This window comes from Macaca mulatta, chromosome X, assembly GCF_049350105.2.
Source record: "Macaca mulatta isolate MMU2019108-1 chromosome X, T2T-MMU8v2.0, whole genome shotgun sequence".
Classification (NCBI taxonomy): Eukaryota; Metazoa; Chordata; class Mammalia; order Primates; family Cercopithecidae; genus Macaca; species Macaca mulatta.
The window spans coordinates 44,963,479-44,984,077 of record NC_133426.1 but is presented as its reverse complement, the minus strand read 5'-3'; the positions used below and the strand labels follow the sequence as shown (position 1 = coordinate 44,984,077).

At 42.7% G+C, this 20,599-nt stretch overlaps 1 protein-coding gene across 17 annotated transcripts in view; it reads right to left on the bottom strand.

Annotated features, from left to right (window-relative positions):
- Window positions 1-20,599, bottom strand: part of KDM6A (lysine demethylase 6A) — a 236,272-nt gene that overhangs the window by 96,109 nt on the left and 119,564 nt on the right. For all 17 annotated transcript variants that reach the window (XM_015127247.3, XM_015127249.3, XM_015127248.3 and 14 more), the window contains exon 5: window positions 3,911-3,969. In XM_015127247.3, the coding sequence (XP_014982733.1) occupies window positions 3,911-3,969 (59 nt within the window). The remainder of the gene's footprint in view (window positions 1-3,910; window positions 3,970-20,599) is intronic.

Below are 20,599 nucleotides of genomic sequence, written 5' to 3'. Positions count from 1 at the left end.
CCCGAGCAATTAGCCACCTTAATGAATAAGAACAAGTGAACGCAGGGGCTTGCATGCATGCACATGTAAAGGAATGGCAAGGCTGGTTTCTAGCACTCTGCTGCATATATTTTACACTCTGCTTCTATGTCTTCCTTTATCCTTCTCAACATCTTTTAAGTTTGGTCCCAGATTACTGAGTAAAAGTAGCTGTTACCGTAAGTCCAGTGAGGATGGAACAGTTGCATGGTCTCCTCTGTCTAAGAAGAGGCTGCAACTGATACTGGAAAAACCGACCAAATAATTGTACTATCTAGAGGCTAACCAATAAAATCAACTCTGAAAGAAAAAATAGGTAGCATAACATGACAATAGGTTAACAATAACACTATAGTTGGCCGGGCGCGGTGGCTCAAGCCTGTAATCCCAGCACTTTGGGAGGCCGAGACGGGCGGATCACGAGGTCAGGAGATCGAGACCATCCTGGCTAACATGGTGAAACCCCGTCTCTACTAAAAAGACAAAAAACTAGCCAGGCGAGGTGGCAGGCGCCTGTAGTCCCAGCTACTCCGGAGGCTGAGGCAGGAGAATGGCGTAAACCTGGGAGGCGGAGCTTGCAGTGAGCTGAGATCCGGCCACTGCACTCCAGCCCGGGCTACAGAGCAAGACTCCGTCTCAAAAAAAAAAAAAAACAATAACACTATAGTTAATAAAATTGCTCTCAATAACATTTTAAGTCACCAACTGAGACACACGTTGGTCACACATACTATCATAAAATGCTTAACCTCATCAAATGCCAACAGACACAATTAGCAAATATCACATTTTACTTAAATTATAAATGTACCAGAGATACAATACTCTGAAACATCATAGGCAGATTCTTCATACTGACAATACAAAACAAAAACCCATATTCATCCCTAGAAATATTTCTCAATAAATCCCAAAGAACCTGATATGTGACAAAAAATTCCTGATCCCAGTAATCAGTAAGTATCTACAAATAAAACACAAACATAGTTTTAACCTAAATAAGCTCCAATCAATTAAGGCTGTACTCTAAAACTATCACCAAGCACCTACTCCATACTTTCTAATTTTATAGCTGTTAAAGAAATAGCAAGTTAAAGCAAAAATGTGAGGCACAATTTGTGAAAGAACATTTGATTAACAAGAGAAAAACACAGCCAGAGTGAATTCATAAGATAGGGTGTGAGATGTATCATTTTAGGAAGCAGCTATAAGAATTGAAACTCAAGACATGAGAAAATGATGGTAACCAGGACAGGATCAACAGAGCAGGGGGCACTTATTAATACAGACATTGTATTGTCCTTGTATCATTCGGTTTCATTTCTTAGGTCAACTGAAAAATATAGAAATCATATGTAGATAAGGAATCACAACTACAAGCTTGCTAACTTAACATGGCCATATGCTTATTAAAGCAATCAACATTTGAACTACTGACAGGTTCACCTCACTACTAATTTTATGTTCTTAACCCCAGTACATAGAGAGGCTTACAAATTGCCACAGGTATGCGAAAACTGGCTGGTATGAGGTAGAACTGAAGAATTCCTCCCCTCAGGTTTCACCTAAAATTATTTCTAGTTGGCCATAAAGATTACATCATTGTGCTCAAGTGAACAATGACAAATACTGATTAAATAATAACCACCTATCAATCTTAAAACCTGGGGACAGAGTACAATAAAATATTTGATTGGAGAATATGAGCATAAACTTGCTTCTGCCACTCAACAGTTACGTAATACTGACTGACACACACACACACACCCCTGCTTTCTCCATCTACAAAATTAAGGTAAAATTAAGGGGGAAAAACTAAATTATCTCTAAGACCACTTCTAATTCTAAAAGTTTAGAATTCTGAATTCTGTAAGTAGGCTATTAAAGAAATGGAAAGATTTTAAAAGTCTTAATCTATTTTTGGTTTTAAATACAATACACTGAACATTAAGTTAGGAGACTTTATTTAGGATAGTTTAAGAGAGAATAAAATTACAAAGTTTCTTCATAAAAATCAATTATACCTTTGTAAGATTTACAAAGAAAACCAGTGATCTAAATCATTATAATACACTATATACACACAGGTATTCTCTAACAAAGCAGTGCTTCAACACATGATCAAAAGTCAACAAGACCAAAAGCTAAGAAAAAAGATACTAGGAAAAACCATCCATGTATAAAGCCTCCTCTTTAGGAAAACCATATAAAATCATTGTCATTGCATATGTAAACATTCTGTAATAAGTATTCAGGGTGCCCAACAGATATATGACAGAGTTGTAACATTTTGCCAAACACTCAATCACCTTCCTTTGGACTCCCACAGAATTCACCCGGGAGCTTAAAATTCTGGAGCACTGAAGGGACTCTGAAAAGGTCAGATACGCTAACAATAAAAAAATGCCGCCAGGTGTGGTGGCTCACACCTGTAAATCCTAGCATTTTGGGAGGCTGAGGCAGGCAGATCACTTGAGGTCAGGAGTTCGACACCAGCCTGGCCAACATGGTAAAACTCCATCTCTACTAAAAATACAAAAGCATTAGCCAGGCATGGTGGCGGGCACCTGTAATCCCAGCTACTTGGGAGGCTGAGGCAGGAGAATCGCTTGAACCCGGGAGGTAGAGGTTGCAGTGAGCCAAGATCGTGCCACTACACACCAGTGACAGAGCAAGACTCTGACCCTCCCCCTACCAAAAAAAAAAAAAAAAAAAGAAACTACATTGGGTTTACATTTCATAAAATGTGCTGTATCTCATTTGATCATCAAAACTCTATAGGAAAGGCATGTGACTGCTATGTAGTTTTGTTTTTTAAACAAATGAGGAGGCTGGGCATGGTGGCTCATGCCTGTAAATCTCAGCACTTTGGGAGGCGGAGGTGGGAGCATGCCCTGAGGCCAGGAGTTCAAGATCAGACTGGGCAACATAGGCGGAGGCCCTATCTCTACAAATAAAAACAAATTCGCTGGTCATGGTGGCATGTGCCTGTGTGGTCCTAGCTACCTGGGAGGCTAAGGTGGAAGGACTGCTTGAACACAGTAGATTGAGACTGCAGTGAGCAGCAATCACACCACTGCACTCCAGCCTGGGCAACAGAGTGAGACCCTGTCTCAAAAAATAAATAAAATAAAATAAAAATAAATAAATAAACTAATGAGGAAACAGACCTAGAGAAGTTATTTAACTCAAGATCAAACTAAGTGGCAATGCTGTGACCACAATACCAATCTTTCAGCTAAAACTATATATATATATATATATTTCTTTTTCCCCCCCATTAGCGCATACTATTGTCTGGTAAACAGAAAAACAACAATGGGGCAAAGGCCATAACAGGGTACTACACTTTACAGTTTAGAAAATCTTACATATTGTTACTATTATATTTAATCTCCAACTCTGAAGTGATACTATTCTAGAGAACTAAGAGTTTATGAGTTGGTGCCTAGTTACTGGATATTGGAAAGTGCTATCTGGTATGTGGCAGGGAGAAGCGGTCAATCTTGTCTAGAAGTTTGAAAACTAGCCATCATAGACCATTTACCCACATATCTTGACTTCTGAGATCATAGTGATTTGCCAGTTCAAATAACTTGGGGAACACCAGTCCATAATGAATGACTGAGAAATTCCAAAAAGCTTTCTAATCTAAGCCTTCTTCAACAGAATCTTATACTAGATTCTTTCAGGAAAACATACAACTCTAAAAATCTAAGGTGAGTCAATACCCTTCAAGGAACAATCTAATCATTTCAAGAGATTACTGAAAAGTGTAGGTTTAATGACAGCAAATTTTGTATTTATTACACACACACACACACAAATCAAGCACAAACAAAACAAGCCATTTACTGAAAACAACTGAATTACTGGCTTTATGTCAACTTACCACTGAAATGCATTATAATGGAAGTAGACCAAACCAAGACCATATAAAAAGGCAGCATTCTGTAAAGGAAGGGAAAAAGATTTTTAGGAAAAATACTTGTATCTAACATATATGACGTTATTACTGTAAAATATGGTATCCAAGATGTTTTAAGTCCTAAAACTCTATCATAAATTACAATATATTTACAATATATTTTTAAAATACCAAAATAACAGTGATCAGATGGTACAAATTCCAATCAACTTAGAGAGGTATTCCAGCCCAGAAATAAGAATATTTACTAGCAGAAATTCTATGGTCAAATCTAAAATTAAAAATCGATTCTTCAGGAATATGAAAATGCTCAGCTTATGTTATCCTATTCTCTCTTGCTTGTATCTACGTTCTTTCTCTGGTTCTTTCTGCTTCTTGAATTGGATTTAATTTTATATTTAGTACTGCCAGGAAGGTAGCTATAATTCAAAGTAAATGCACAAGATAAACCTAAAACAAATTTTAGTATTTAAGAAAAATAGTATCATGCCAATCATCACCTAGGCATGAACATCTTGTGCTTTAAATATCATTGACTCCTTTTGCAGTATGAAACAGACATGCGTCAACACTTATCCTAACTTTGACCTCTGAACTCCAAATAGGAACCGGCTATTTATATAATTTATATTTATATAACTCCCTGTTTTTTTTCTCTTTCTCTTTTTTTTTTTTTTAAAGAGACAAGGTCTCGCTCTGTCACACCAACGTGATCACAGCTCACTGCAGCCTCAACCTTCTGAGCTCAAGCAATCCTCCCACCTCAGCCTCCCAAGTAGTTGGGACTAAAGGAAATGTGACACCATGCCCAGCTCCTACTCATTTTCAAAAACAGCAAATGTTTGAGTACCTAGTATATGTTTTATCAATAACCAAGCAAATCTATTTTACTAAACCTTCCCTATTAAAAAAGAAGGTAAAGCTTTCATACTGATCTGTGTGAACAAATTTCATCTTCTAAATTCTTGACTCGGATCAGGGCACCTCCCTTGGGAGATCAATCCCCTGTCCTCCTGCTCTTTGCTCCATGAGAAAGATCCACCTATGACCTCTAGTCCTCAGACCAACCAGCCCAAGGAACATCTCACCAATTTTAAATCGCGTAAGTGGCCCCTTTTTTACTGTCTTCTCCAACCTCTCTCCCTCTATCCCTCCACTATCCCTCAACCTCTTTCTCCTTTCAATCTTGGCGCCACCCTTCAATCTCTCCCTTCTCTTAATTTCAATTCCTTTCATTTTCTGGTAGAGACAAAGGAGACACGTTTTGTCCGTGGACCCAAAACGCCGGCGCCGGTCACGGACTGGGGAAGGCAGCCTTCCCTTGGTGTTTAATCATTGCAGGCACACCTCTCTGATTACTCACCCACGTTTCAGAGGTGTCTGACCACGCTGCAGGACGCCTGCCTTGGTCCTTCAGCCTCAGCGACAAGCCCCACTTTTCTGGGGAAGGGGCAAGCACCCCGACCCCCTTCTCTCCCTGTCTCTACCCTTTCTCTGCTTTTCTGGGGGGAGGGGCAAGCACCCCGACCCCCTTCTCTCCCTGTCTCTACCCCTTCTCTGCTTTTCTGGGGAAGGGGCAAGCACCCCGACCCCTTCTCTCCCTGTTTCTACCCCTTCTCTGCTTTTCTAGGGGAGGAGCAAGAACCCTGACCTCTTATTTTTGTGCCCCAACCTCTTATTTTTGCGCCCCAATCCCTTATTTCCGCGCCCCGAACCCTTTCCCGCTTTTCTGGAGGGCAAGAACCCCCAAACTCCTCCTCTCTGTGTCTCTACTCTCTCTTTTCTCTGGGCTTGCCTCCTTCACTATGGGCAACCTTCCACCCTCCATTCCTCCTCCTTCTCCCTTACCCTGTGTTCTCAAGAACTGACAACCTCTTCAACTCACACCTGACCTAAAACCTAAATGCCTTATTTTCTTCTACAATGCCACTTAACCCCAATACAAACTCGACAGTAGTTCCAAATAGCCAGAAAACGGCACTTTCGATTTTTCCATCCTACAAGATCTAAATAATTCTTGTCGTAAAATAGGCAAACGGTCTGAGGTGCCTGGATCCAGGCATTCTTTTACACATTGGTCCCTCCCTAGTCTCTGTTCCCAATGCAACTCATCCCAAATCTTCCTTCTTTCCCTCCCGCCTGTCCCCTCAGTCCCAACCCCAAGCGTCACTGAGTCTTTCTAATCTTCCTTTCTACAGACCCATCTGACCTCTCCCCTCCTCGCCAGGCTGAGCTAGGTCCCAATTTTTCCTCAGACTCCGCTCCCCTACCCTGTAATCCTTTTATCACTCCCCTCCTCACACCCGGTCTGGCTTACAGTTTCGTTCTGCGACTAGCTCTCCCCCACCTGCCCAGCAATTTCCTCTTAAAAAAGTGGCTAGGGCTAAAGGCATAGTCAAGGTTAATGTTCCTTTTTCTTTATCAGACTTCTCCCAAATCAGTTAGCGTTTAGGCTCTTTTTCACCAAATACGAAAACCCGAGCCCAGTTCATGGCAGCAACCCTGAGACGCTTTTCAGCCCTAGACCCTGAAAGGTCAGAAGGCTGTCTTATTCTTAATATGCATTTTATTTTATTACCTAATCTGCTCCCGACATTAAATAAAGCTCCAAAAATTAAATTCCGGCCCTCAAACCCCACAACAGGACTTAATGAACCTCACCTTCAAGGTGTACAACAATAGAGTAGAGGCAGCCAAGTAGCAATTTATTTCTGAGTTGCAATTCCTTGCCTCCACTGTGAGACAAACCCCAGTCACATCTCCACCACACAACTCCAAACGCCTCAACCACAGCTGCCAGGGGTTCCTCCAGAACCTCCTCCCCCAAGAGCTTGCTACAAGTGCCGGAAATCTGGCCACTGGGCCAAGGAATGCCCACAGCCCGAGATTCCTCCTAAGCCATGTCCCATCTGTGCGGGACCCCACTGGAAATCGGACAGTCCAACTCGCCTGGCAGCCCTCCCAGAGCCCCTGGAGCTTTGGCCCAAGGCTCTCTGACTGACTCCTTCCCAGATCTTCTCGGGTTAGCGGCTGAAGACTGACGCTGCCCCATCGCCTCGGAAGCCTCCTGGACCATCAGAGACGCTTTGGGTAACTCTTCCAGTGGGGGGTAAGTCCGTCCCCTTCTTAATCAATACGGAGGCTACCCACTCCACATTACCTTCTTTTCAAGGGCCTGTTTCCCTTGCCTCCATAACTGTTGTGGGTATTGATGGCCAGGCTTCTAAACCTCTTAAAACTCCCCAACTCTGGTGCCAATTTGGACAACATTCTTTTTTAGTTATCCTCACCTGCCCAGCTCCCTTATTAGGTCAAGACATTTTAACTAAATTATCTGCTTCCCTGACTACTCCTAGGCTACAGCCACACCTCACTGCCACCTGTTCTCCCAGTTCAAAGCCTCCTTCACATCCTCCCCTCGTATCCCCCTACCTTAACCCACAAGTGTGGGACATCTCTACTCCTTCCCTGGCAACCAATCACATGCCCATTACTATCCCATTAAAACTCAATCACCCTTACCCCACTCAATGCCAATATCCCATCCCACAGCACGCTTTAAAAGGATTAAAGCCTGTTATCACTCGCCTGCTACAGCATGGCCTTTTAAAACCTATAAACTCTCCTTACAATTTCCCCATTTTACCTGTCCAAAAACCAGACAAGTCTTACAGATTAGTTCAAGATCTGCGCCTTATCAACCAAATTGTTTTGCCTATCCATCCTGTGGTGCCCAACCCGTACAACTCTTTTGTCCTCAATATCTTCCTCCACAACTCACTATTCCGTTCTTGATCTTAAAGATGCTTTTTTCACGATTCCCCTGCACCCTTCATCCCAGTCTCTCTTTGCTTTCACTTAGACTGACCCTCACACACATCAGGCTCAGCAAATTACCTGGGCTGTACTGCTGCAAGGCCTCACAGACAGCCCCCATTACTTCAGTCGAGCCCAAATTTTTTCCTCATCTGTTACCTATCTTGGCATAATTCTCATAAAAATACATGTGCTCTCCCTGCTGATCGTGTCCGGCTAATCTCCTAAACCCCAATCCCTTCTACAAAACAACAACTCCTTTCCTTCCTAGGCATGGTTAGTACGGACAGAATTCTTACACAAGAGCCGGGACTGCGTCCTGTAGCCTTTCTGTCCAAACAACTTGACCTTACTGTTTTAGCCTAGCCCTCATGTCTATGTCTGCGCACAGCAGCTGCCACTGCTTTAATACTGTTAGAGGCCCTAGAAATCACAAACTACACTCAACTCTCTACAGTTCTCGTAACTTCCAAAATCTATTTTCTTCCCCCAACCATCGCTCAGGACAATGCTTATGCTGATAAGTTAGCTAAAAAAGCAGCTAGCGTTCCAACTTCTATCCCTCACAGCAGTTTTCCTCCTTCACATCGGCCACTCCCACCTACTCCCCCGCTGAAACTTCCACCTATCAATCTCTTCCCACACAAGGCAAATGGTTCTTAGACTAAGGAAAATATCTCCTTCCAGCCTCAGAGGCCCATTCTATTCTGTCGTCATTTCATAACTTCTTCCATCTAGGTTACAAACCGCTAGCCTATCTCTTAGAACCTCTCATTTCCTTTCCATCCTGGAAACCTATCCTCAAGGAGATCACTTCTCAGTGTTCCATCTGCTATTCTGCTATCCCTCAGGGATTGTTCAGGCCCCCTCCCTTTCCTACACATCAAGCTCGGGGATTTGCCCCGGCCAGGACTGGCAAATTGACTTTACTCACATGCCCCAAGTCAGAAAACTACAATACATCTTGGTCTGGGTAGACACTTCCACTGGATAGGTAGAGGCCTTTCCCACACGGTCTGACAAGGCCACCACGGTCATTTCTTCCCTTCTGTCAGACATAATTCCTCGGTTTGGCCTTCCTAACTCTATATAGTCTGATAACGGACCGGCCTTTACTAGTCAAATCACCCAAGCAGTTTCTCAGGCTCTTAGTATTCAGTGAAACCTTTATATCCTTTACCGTCCTCAATCTTCAGGAAAGGTAGAACAGACTAACAGTCTTTTAAAAACACACTTCACCAAGCTCAGTCACCAACTTAAAAAGGACTAGACAATACTTTTACCACTTTCCTTTCTCAGAATTCAGGCCTGTCCTCGGAATGCTACAGGTTACAGCCCATTTGAGCTCCTGTGTGGACACTCCTTTTTATCAGGTCCCAGTCTCATTCCAGACACCAGACCAACTTAGACTGCACCCCAAAACACTTTCATCCCTACTGTCTTCTGTCTAGTCATACTCCTATTCACCGTTCTCAACTACTCATAAATGCCCTGCTCGTGTTTACACTGCCGGTTTACACTGTTACTCCAAGCCATCACAGCTGATATCTCCTAGTGCTATCCCAAACCGCCACTCTAAATTCCCTCTTAAAGTAAATAATCTTTGCTGGCAGGGCTATGCTGAACCTCCTTGGGTACTCCCTAATTAGATGTCCTAGGTCCTCCCAGTTCTTAGTCCTTCAATACCTGTTTTTTCTCCTTCTCTTACCTTGTGTCTTCCGTTTAGTTTTTCAATTCATACAAAAACAAAACCGCATCCAGGCTATCACCAATCATTCAATACGACAAAGGTTTCTTCTAACGACCCCACAATATCACCCCTTACCACAAAATCTTCCTTCAGCTTAATCTCTCCCACTCTAGGTTCCCACGCTGTCCCTAATCATGCTTGAAGCAGCCCTGAGAAACATCGCCCATTCTCTCTCCATACCACCCCCCAAATAAATTTTTCACTGCCCCAAACACTTCAATACTATTTTATTTTTCTTATTAATATAAGGCAGGAATGTCATGCCTCTGAGCCCAAGCCAAGCCACCCCATCTCCTGCGACTTGCACGTATATGCCCAGATGGCCTGAAGTAATTGAAGAATCACAAAAGAAGTGCAAATGCCCTGCCCTGCCCAAACTGATAACATTCCACCACAAAAGAAGTGAAAATGGCTGATCCTTGCCTTAAGCGATGACATTATTTTGTGAAATTCCTTTTCCTGGCTCATCCTAGCTCAAAAAGCTCCCCCACTGAGCACCTTGTGACCCCCACTCCTGCCCGCCAGAGAACCCCCCTTTGACTGGAATTTTCCTTTACCTACCCAAATCCGATAAAACGGCTCCACACTTATCTCCACTGACTCTCTTTTCGGACTCAGCCCGCCTGCACCCAGGTGAAATAAACAGCCATGTTGCTCACTCAAAGCCTGTTTGGTGGTCTCTTCACACGGACGCGCATGACAGTATCAAATTACAAATGTCTCTGAATTCTAAAACTTCAAAATTTTTAAACTATTATTACAATGACTGTCATGCTGCCTTGCATTGCATCTCCCAAGAAAGACTGTGAGATAAAGCTTTTTGTACAAGTAGTTTATTTGAGAAGTATCCGAGGAAATACCTTTAATGAAGTAAAGAAGTGAGTCAGGAAAGGAAAGTATGCCAATAAAGGATGCATTATGGAGCCAATTATGACCCTAGGCAACTAGTACTCAAGCCTGCTGGAGATCTCTGGGAGAGAGTATGGAACATTTCTCAGAGTCATCTGGCCCTAAGTATGAAGGAACTAGGGTAATTATACCACAACTTCTGTAATTCATTATTTGAGAAAAAGAATCAATGATGTTTAAAGCCCAAAATGTAAACAGCTTGTCAGAGGCATTTGAACCAGAAGAATTCCATCTTGAATAGGGGCTTGGTAAAGTAAGGCTGTGACCTACTGAGCTGCATTCCCAGGAGTCAGGCATTCTTAGTCACAGGATGAGACTGGAGGTTGGCACAAGATACAGGTCACAAAGACCTTGCTGATAAAAACAGGTTGCAGTAAAGAAGCCAGCCAAAAGCCACCGAAACCAAGATGGCAACAAAAGTGACCTCTGGTCATCCTCACTGCTCATTATACACTAATTATAATGCATTAGTATGCTAAAAGACACTCCTAGCAGCGCCAAGACAACCTCAGAACCCTATAAGGTCTAAAAAGGGGAGGAACCCTCAGTTCCCGGAATTGCCCACTGCTTTCCTGGAAAACTCATTAATAATTCACCCCCTGTTTAGCATACAATCAAGAAATAACTAAGTATTGTCAGTTGAGCAGGTATTCCTTTACTTTCTTAATAAACTTGCTTTCACTTTACTCTGGATTATCCTCAAATTCTTTCTTGCATGAGATCCAATCTGGGGTTTGGATCAGGACCCTGTTCCAGTAACAAGCTGAGTGACTTTTCTTGCTTTTTAAATATGCTAAAGTTTGTCCTAAAATTATATCATGCATTTCCTTTGAATTCTAAGTATCTTTCTAGAAACACTGTTTCTTAAATACATTGTCAAATATAAAAATATGGTAATTTCATTAAGTCCTCATTACCCCCAATTTTCTGAATGAGGAAATTATGTTACAGAAGTATTCACCAATTCCAGGAGTCACAAAGGTCTCAGACAGCATCCATTTTTAAAGTTCCTGTTTAAATTTTAAATTTTAAATTTAGTTGAAACTGTTTTTAATCAGGATCATTCATCTACTATCCCACCCCCTGAAATAATCTGAGCATTTACTAGGTGCCAGGGACAATACTCAAGGGCTAAACAAACAAATCTGAATAAAATATACTTCCCCTGCTCTCAAGAAGTATGCAATCTAGAGGGTGGGGGAGAGAAGGCATGGATATTCAGAATGTGGTAAATGTGGTAATAGTTAATCCAGAGTCTTTTAGTGTTCTACCTAAAAAGTCGGTATTTGAAAGACAATGGGGGTGTGGGTGGTTGTGAAAGGAAAGGGAGCAACATCTTAACATCTATTTAGGCAACTGCCTGGAGAGGGTGGGGTGAGGGTAGAATGGAAATATGAGTTTATTAAGGAGCATTTCTGATTTCAGGACACACCGTACTTTCTTCCAACTTCATTCTTCTCCCTCTAGGAAATTTTACTCAATCCCTACCACTCTATAAATTCTGTCAATCATTCAAGATCCATTTAAATGCCACCTTCCCCATGAAAGCTTTGCTTCCTGTCCCACCTCAAACTAGAGGTGATTTTTCCAACCTCTAAATTTGGTCTTACTGCAACATCTCTATCATCTGACATTATTATGTACCAGCAAAAACTTAGTTTTATGCAATATCTAACATCAACTCTTTCAAAAGGTTCTAAAAATCCCTGTGAGGTGGTAGAGGGCTTCATTTATAGAATGAAGAAACTGAATCAGAGAATAAGCAATTTACTCAAGGAAACAGGTACTAAGTAACAAACATAGGAACTGAAGCTAAGTCAGTCTCCAGAGCTCACTCTTAACTATTATACCATATATTTGTTATTTATGTGTTGACTAAACTCCATCCAATCAAACAAAAATGCCATAAAGGCAGCAGTGATCACTGCCTGTATTCCTTGTTATCACCTAGCACAGGGTGCACTTCCATAGAGTAGATGCCCGAAGATTTACTAATCGAATCACCCAGTACAAGGGTACTTCAAAAAGTTCACGGAAAAAAAAAACAAATTAAAAAATAAAAATATAAACATTATTTATCAACATACGCTCCATCAAGTTCAAGACACGTTTGTAAGCAATGATACCAACCATTTAGTCCAGTCCTAAACAACTGAGGGGTCCTGGGAATGTAGCCATGTCAATGCAGTCTTTTTTACATTATTTACTGAAGAAAAAAGGTGTCCTTTAAAGATTTTTTAAAATAGGAAACAAAAAGAAGCCAGAAGGAGCCAAATCAGGACTGTAAGGTGGGTGCCTGCCTAATCATTTCCCATGAAAACTCTCAAAATATTGCCCTTGTTTGATGAGAGGACTGAGTAGAGGCACTGCCATGGTGAGGCATTCCTGGGCATTTTTCCGCTAAAGCTTTGGCGTTCTTAGAACATAGGCATAATAAGCAGAGATTATTATCATTCTTTGACTCTCCGGAAAGTCAACAAGCAAAATGCCTTGAGAATCCCAAAAAACTGTTCTCATGATCTGTGCTCTTGATCGGTCCACTTTCACTACGACTGGATCAATTTCTACCTCTTGGTAGCCATTGCTTTGATTGTGCTTTGCCATTAAGATCATACTGGCAAAGCCAAGTTTCACCTCCTGTTATAATCCTTTGAAGAAATGCTCAGGATCTTTTTTTTTTTTTTTTTTTTTTTTTTTTTGTGGTGGTGGGGGTGTCTTGCTTTGTCACCCAGGCTGGAGTGCAGTGGTGCATCTCGGCTCACTGTAACCTTCGCCTCTGGGGTTCAAGCAATTCTCCTGCCTCAGTCTCCCAAGTAGCTGGGACTACAGGTGCGTGCCACCATGCTGTTAGATACGAGTTCTAAATTTCTTTTCAAAGAATCAATGTCAGTATGTTCAATTCTTTACCTTCTACTTTTAAACTTAACTTCCTCATAAAGCAACCTTTTTCGATTACCTGCTCCACCCTGACTCATTTCAATCACCTGTTCCACTCCGGCTCATTCCAATCACCTGCTCCACCCTGACTCATTACCTGCTCTGTCATAACCATTTTCCCCCGCCAAACCACTCACCCTGACACGCTCTTCAAATTAGCCAATCAGAATTAGTTTATCCTAGCCAACAGGAGAACGACGCAGCAGTAGGGGCTACCTGCCTCAGGGATAAGAACCCCCTTCCCCTCCCTGGCCGAAGTCTGCGCTCACCATTGCTCCATCTGTAAGGGCGCACCCTTCTATAGAAGTACCTTGCCTTGCTGAGAATTAAAAAGAACATTTTACATTCCAGTGCTATTTCTTTCGTGGCACCGAAACTTCATGTATAACAATTTGGGGGGCTCGCCTGTGATTACATTCCCTTACATTCCCCTCCGGACAGTCTCTGGTTCTCTCTCAAGAGGAGGTACGCCCTGCCACTTGTGGTGGCCTCAGGGGTGAGAAATCAGAACCCACCCAGTGCAAGGAATAATCCAAGCTCTCGGCAACCCGGGCTGGGGGCGGGGGCGGGGGGACGACATGACTGGCCAGTAACCTAGCTTAAAGGATCCTCACACAGTGATGACTCTGTGCACAGACCAAGGAAGGAGAAGCCATGAAAGCTGCTAAAGTATTTCCTTGGGGGTGGTGAAGTACTCCTTGGTTGGGGTGGCTTAGAGGTTAGAAAGAGGCGACACATCCCCATTGGAGGGGACTGAACCTCACATGAACCTCCAGTAGTAGAAAAGGTGAGAAATTTCCAGTGGGGGAAATTAAGCCTCACCCCAAAAGGCAAGAAATTTCCAGTGGGGAAAATTGAGCCTCACCCTAAAAGGTGATAAATTTCCAGTAAGGGAAATTGAACCTTGAACCTTACCCCAAAACCATCAAGATAAGAAATACCCCAAGCAAGACAGGGAGCAAGGGGGATAAAGATGGTAACAAAGTTACCTCCACAGATAGCCCCCTAGGTCTCATGCTAAAACATTGGAAGGATAATGAAAGGACTAAAGATAGGAAAAAGCAACAAATGATGAAATATTGCTGTTTTATTTAGACTCAAAGACCCATCCTCAAACCCTCAATCTTCTGGCCAAAGTTTAGGTCGAATGAGTACGTAATGTGTCAGTTTCTAATCCAATATGTTAATGATAAAAGTCCAGTGTCTCAGAAGAACTAGGAATGCCCTTTGTTGGAGGCATGGACCTGCCCTCCTTTTTCCCTTAAAAACAAATAGGGAAGAACCCAATCTGCCACCTCAAAATGAAAAGTCAGAGGAGCCAGCTCTCATGCCTAAAGACTCCAGCACATGGGATCCCCTAGACTATCTTCCCCCACTCAGTGTCCCCAATCTTTCCCCTCAGCCAGCCACTGCCGCCTCAGACCCCCATTCCAAATTCCCTCTCTACTCACGTTATCCCTCCTCCTTATAACCGTGACTCTTGGGAATTACCGTCCCACCAGCCCGTTCCCTCCCAACCTAAAGACCCTTCTCTAAAAGGACTCCAGCATGAGGTAGAACAATGTAAAAAAGATACTCAGAATTTCCCATTTCCCTCCATACCTAAGAGGTCAGCCCCAACCCTCTTCCCTTTGAAAGAGGTATCATAAAGAGGGGAGCCATTGGCTTTGTAAATGCTCCCTTAACCAGTTCAGAAGTCCAGAATTTTAAAAAGGAGCTTAAACCACTACTAGCTAACCCTTATGGAGTGGCAGATCAAATTGACCAATTCTTAGGACCTCAGTTATACACTTGGGTAGAGTTAATGTCCATCTTGGGCATCCTCTTTTCAGGGGAAGAAAGCAGTATGATTCGTAGGGCTGCTATGGTAGTTTGGGAACGTGAGCACCCTCCCGGTGAAAACGTTCCCATTCCCCGCCTGAGACCCCCCGTGGGACAATAACAACGCAGATTGCTGGGAAAATATGCAGGACCTAAGAGAGATAATAATAAAAGGAATTCGGGAGTCAGTACCCCAAACCCGAAATCTTTCTAAAGCATTTGATATACAACAGGAAAAGGATGAAAGGCCTATGAGATTCCTAGACAGACTAAGGGAGCAAATGAGGAATTATGCAGGCCTCAATTTGGATGATCCCCTTGGGCAAGGAATGTTGAAACTCCAATTTGTCACTACAAGTTGGCCAGACATTTCAAAAACTTACAAAACATAGACAATTGAGAAGACAGTCCCCTAAGTGAGCTTCTCAGAGAAGCTCAAACTATAAGTGAAAAGAGACAAAGAAAAACAGAAACAAAAGACAAAACTTATCCACCTTCCAACGGATGGCTCCAAACCCAGGTACTTCTAGATAGAGTTTCCAGGGAACCAGAAACTATAAAGGGTCTGAACCCTCTTTTAAAGGACCCCAGTCTCCATCTGGAGGACCAAGGTCCTCATCTACCAGGCCCCCTAAAGAGTATGGTGGAGCAGGATTAAGGAGGAAGGACAAGACAGGTGCTACAGATATGGAAGAACAGGCCATTTCAAGACAGGATGTCCTGAACTAAGAAAGGAGAAAGAAGCCCTTCCGGCTCATGACTTTCGAGGAAGAATAGGGAGGTCAGGGGCTCTGTCTCTTTTATCTTGAGTCTCACCAGGAGCCCTCGATAAATATGGAGGTGGGACCTAAACATGAGCTTATCACCTTTTTAGTCTATTCAGAAGCCGCTTGCTCCTCTGTTTGTTCCCCCAGTCTAATGTTGTCTTCCCCTCAGAGGAACTTTTAGTCTCCAGGGTAAAAGGGGAAGGAGAGGGGAGAACAGCAGCATAAGCAGCTGGCAGAGGCAGGGAAAGACCAGCAGAGAGGAAAGAGAGCGGGGTAGGGGGAGACAGAGAGAGGAAAGAGAGAGAGGGGGGAAAAGAGAGAAAAAAAGAGAGGCAGGGAGAGAAAAGAAGAGACAGAGAGACAAAGAGGGAGTCAAAGAGAGAGAGGAAGAGACAGACAAAGAGGGAGTCAAAGCGACAGAAAGTCAAAGAGAGAAAGAGAGAGAGAGAGAGAGAGAGAGAGAGAGAGAGAGAGAGAGAGAGAGATAAAAGTAGTAAAGGAAAAAACAGTGTACCCTATTCCTTTAAAAGCCAGGGTAAATTTAAAACCTATAATTGATCACTGAAGGTCGTCTTCTTCTTTTTCGTGACACTGTAACACTCCATTACCACCTTGCTGTCAGTGTAAACAAGGGTGCAGCCAGAAAGCACTGGGGCCACAGACAACTTGTAGCCTTCCTATCAAAAATCCTTAACCCAGTAACCGGCGGATGGCCCAAATACATTCAATCTGTAGCGACAACTGCTTTGCTAACACAAGAAAGTATGAGGCTATTCTGTTAAAAAAAAAAAAAAAAGAAAGAAAGAAAGGATAATTCAACATTAACCACTACTAATTCCCTTAACCCAGCAGGTTTCCTAACACGGGATCTAAATCTTAATTACTATACAAAGGTCCGACCAGACTTCGGAGGAACTCCCTTCAGGACAGATGACAGATGGCTCCTCCCTCCTCCTAGGTGACTATGGGAAAAAGACACAATGGGTATTCAGTAATTGATAGGGCAACTCTTGTAGAAGCAAAATTAGGAAAATTGCCTAATAATTAGTCTGCTCAAATGTGGGAGCTGTTTGCACTCAGCCAAGCCTTACAGTACTTACAGAACCAGGAAGGAACCATCTATACCAATTCTAAGTTAATTTGGACTAAACAAGGTCTTATTAATAGCAAAGGATAACTGAAATCCCAAACTTAACAAGGTTTTCAACAAAAGTCAAGTTTGCTAAAAGTTAACAGTGTAACATGTATTATCCTAACTTCTAATCTTGTGGCCTTAGGCAGTTTAGTCCACAGACATAAAGGAAGTTCACTTTGGAGAAGAATGAAAAAAAAGGGGGGACGGGGGAGGGCAAGAATGTACATAAAAAGAATTTTATATGGTAAATTCTTGTCCTAAAACAAATTAACTGGTTGTTTAAAGAAAGGGATGTTTGCAACAAGTCAGAAAGTTGAGGCATGTCGAAGAATTGTCTGTGAAAGTCGTGAGAAAAAAAAGGTTATAAAAGGGAATTTATGCAAGAAATGTTATATAATTTAAAAGTAATTAGGCCTCCTGAATGTAAAACTACTGAAGAAACAGTTTATGTGCAAGGTGTGTAAGGAAAGTAAAATATACCTTTGGTAAAAGGATTAAAAGGAGGCATAAGAATGTGGATTTTTACCTACATTAAAAGGTTAAGAAAATATAGTTTGTTTTAAAGGTCTGAGCAATTTTTAAAATGTTAATTGTAAAGGAAATTCTGTGTGTAAACATATTGGCTAAAGTTAAAGGGGTATCATCCAGTCTTTCTGTGAACCAGACATTAAAATAAAAGCACAACAGGTTTTTCTTAAAGCACTAACCTACTCTTTAACAAAAATTATAAAAGGTTAAAAAGAGTCTATAAAAATCTTACCTTATGGTCAGACGTTAAAATTGGATAAATATGTCTACAAGGTTTTATTAAAATTGAGTTTAACACTAATAACACACTAATATAAAGGTGAAATTTAGCCTATCTGGTATAAAAATCATACAGGAAGCACTGTCAAATATAAAACAGTGTTTGGCTTTCTTTGGTCTAAAAACTAATAAAAATACATGCTAAGGTAAATTTCTCAGTAAGAAGGCACCAAGGACTATAAAGTCCACTGCTGATGTCCCCATTTAAAACAAAAGATCAATTTCTTAGAAATTATGCCAGGCGTGGTGGCTCACGCCTGTAATCCCAGCACTTTGGGAGGCCGAGGTGGGCGGATCACAAGGTCAGGAGATCGAGACCACGGTGAAACCCCGTCTCTACTAAACATACAAAAAATTAACCAGGCGCTGTGGCGGGCACCTGTAGTCCCAGCTAGTCCGGATGCTGAGGCAGGAGAATGGCGTGAACCCGGGAGACAGAGCTTGCAGTGAGCCGAGATCGCGCCACTGCACTCCAGCCTGGGGGACAGAGTGAGACTCCGTCTCAAAAAAAAAAAAAAAAAAAGAAATTATATACTTGGTTTATCTTCCACTTTCCTTTCCCTCAAAACTAGAAGTCTTTTTGCACAGGTACCACCCCTAGAATTTCCGGTAAAGCAGCACCAGCCTTAGGATCACGTTCTCATCAAAGGGTGGAAAAGAAGGAAAACTCAAGGCAGCCTGCGAAGGACCCTACCTTGTGCGGCTAACCACCGAGACTGCTGTTCGAGACTGCTGTTCATACAGCGGAAAGGAGATGGACTCATCACACCTGAGGCAAGAAAGCACCACCCCCTCCAGAGTCATGGGCCATAGTCTCAGGGGAAAACCCTATCGAACCAAAGCTAAGAAAAATTTAACTCTCTTTCATCTATTCTATTACTCTTTCTTCTTTCCTTGCTCTATTGCTGACCATCCAGTTGTAACATAACCAAGTCAATTTCCCCTCAAACTACTGCATTTGATGTTTGCCTTGTTATATACCCTGTGGGGGCTTGCCAAGTCAGAAACAGCTCTCTACTTCAGAAAAGTACCTCTGTCCTTCCTGACTTTCCTCAGACTGGGCCTTAGTAAATTGGGACCATTTAATCCAGGGAGATTTCAATAAAGATCCCAGTGTCAACCAGGAGTCTTGTTCCCCAATGTAGAGCTTTTATGCTGTAGTTAGTCCAACTTTCTGTGGACCACTAAAGAACAAGAATGGACTGCCCCAACAGGTTTTTGTAACTTCCTAAAACCGTACATTTTACTAGAAGGACAGCCCTCCCCCGAAACTGTCAGCTAAATCAGTGTAATTCTATACAGGTTATTATCTCAAACCCTCAAAGTTCTTCCCCTTTTCTAAGCCGGTTCCCTTCTTTAAGCCGGTTTTATGGTATGGGGGCTGAAGTTTCAGGGACAAACCCTATTAGATTCTTTAAAATGCATTTCTTTGATCCCCCACTGTTGGGAGCAAGCCCCCCAAAATCTGCCCATAAACTAGCCCCAAAACTGGCCATAAACAAAATCTCTGCAGCACTGTAACATGTTCATAATGGCTCTAAGGCCCACGCTGGAAGGTTGTGGGTTTACCGGAATGAGGGCAAGGAACACCTGGCCTGCCCAGGGCAGAAACCCGCTTAAAGGCATTCTTAAGCCACAAACAATTGCATGAGCGATCTGTGCCTTAAGGACATGCTCCCATGCTCCTGCTGCAGTTAACTAGCCCAACCTATTCCTTTAATTCGGCCCATCCCTTCGTTTCCCATAAGGGATACTTTTAGTTAATTTAATATCTATAGAAACAATACTAATGACTGGTTTGCTGTTAATAAATATGTGGATAAATCTCTGTTCGGGGCTCTCAGCTCTGAAGGCTGTGAGACCCCTGATTTCCCACTTCACACCTCTATATTTCTGTGTGTGTCTTTAATTCCTCTAGCGCCGCTGGGTTAGGGTCTCCCCAACCGAGCTGGTCTCAGCACCCCACTGCCTGCACCTTCCTCTAAGCCTTCTTGCAAAACCTCTCACAACGGAACAATTGCTCCTCCTCCCTCTAGACAGACCAAGATAGCTATCATAAAAGTTAAAGACTTAAAATGAACTTTGGCAATTAAGACAGGATATCAAGATGCAAATACCTGGTTAGAATGGATCAAATATTCAATCCAAACGTTAAACAAAAGCAACTGTTGTGCTTGTGCGCATGACAGGCCAGAGGCCCAGATTGTCCCCTTTCCACTAAGGTGGTCCTCCAGTCGACCGGGTGTGGGCTGCATGGTAGCTCTTTTCCAGGATTCTACAGCCTGGAGTAATAAGTCGTGCCACGCTCTCTCTGCTATATCCCGAAGTCCAGCACCCTGCGGGTCAGCCCCCGAGGGTCATCCAGCTTCTGTCTCCCAACACTAAGCTCACTTCGTGTGTCTCACGACAAGGAAGAAATTTAGCGTTCCTTGGAGACCTGAAGGGATGCAGTGAATCCCTTCAAGAGCTTATCAATTTTCAAGAGCTTATCAATCAGTCAGTCCTTGTTCATCCCCGAGCAGATGTGTGGTGGTATTGTGGTGGACCTTTACTGGACACTCTGCCAAATAACTGGAGTGGCACTTATGCTTCAGTCCAACTGGCTATCCTTTTCACCCTGGCACTTCATCAACCAGAGGAAGGAAAAATAAGACATCATAAAGTGAGAGAAGCCCCTTATGGGTCTTTGGACTCTCACGTCTATTTAGATG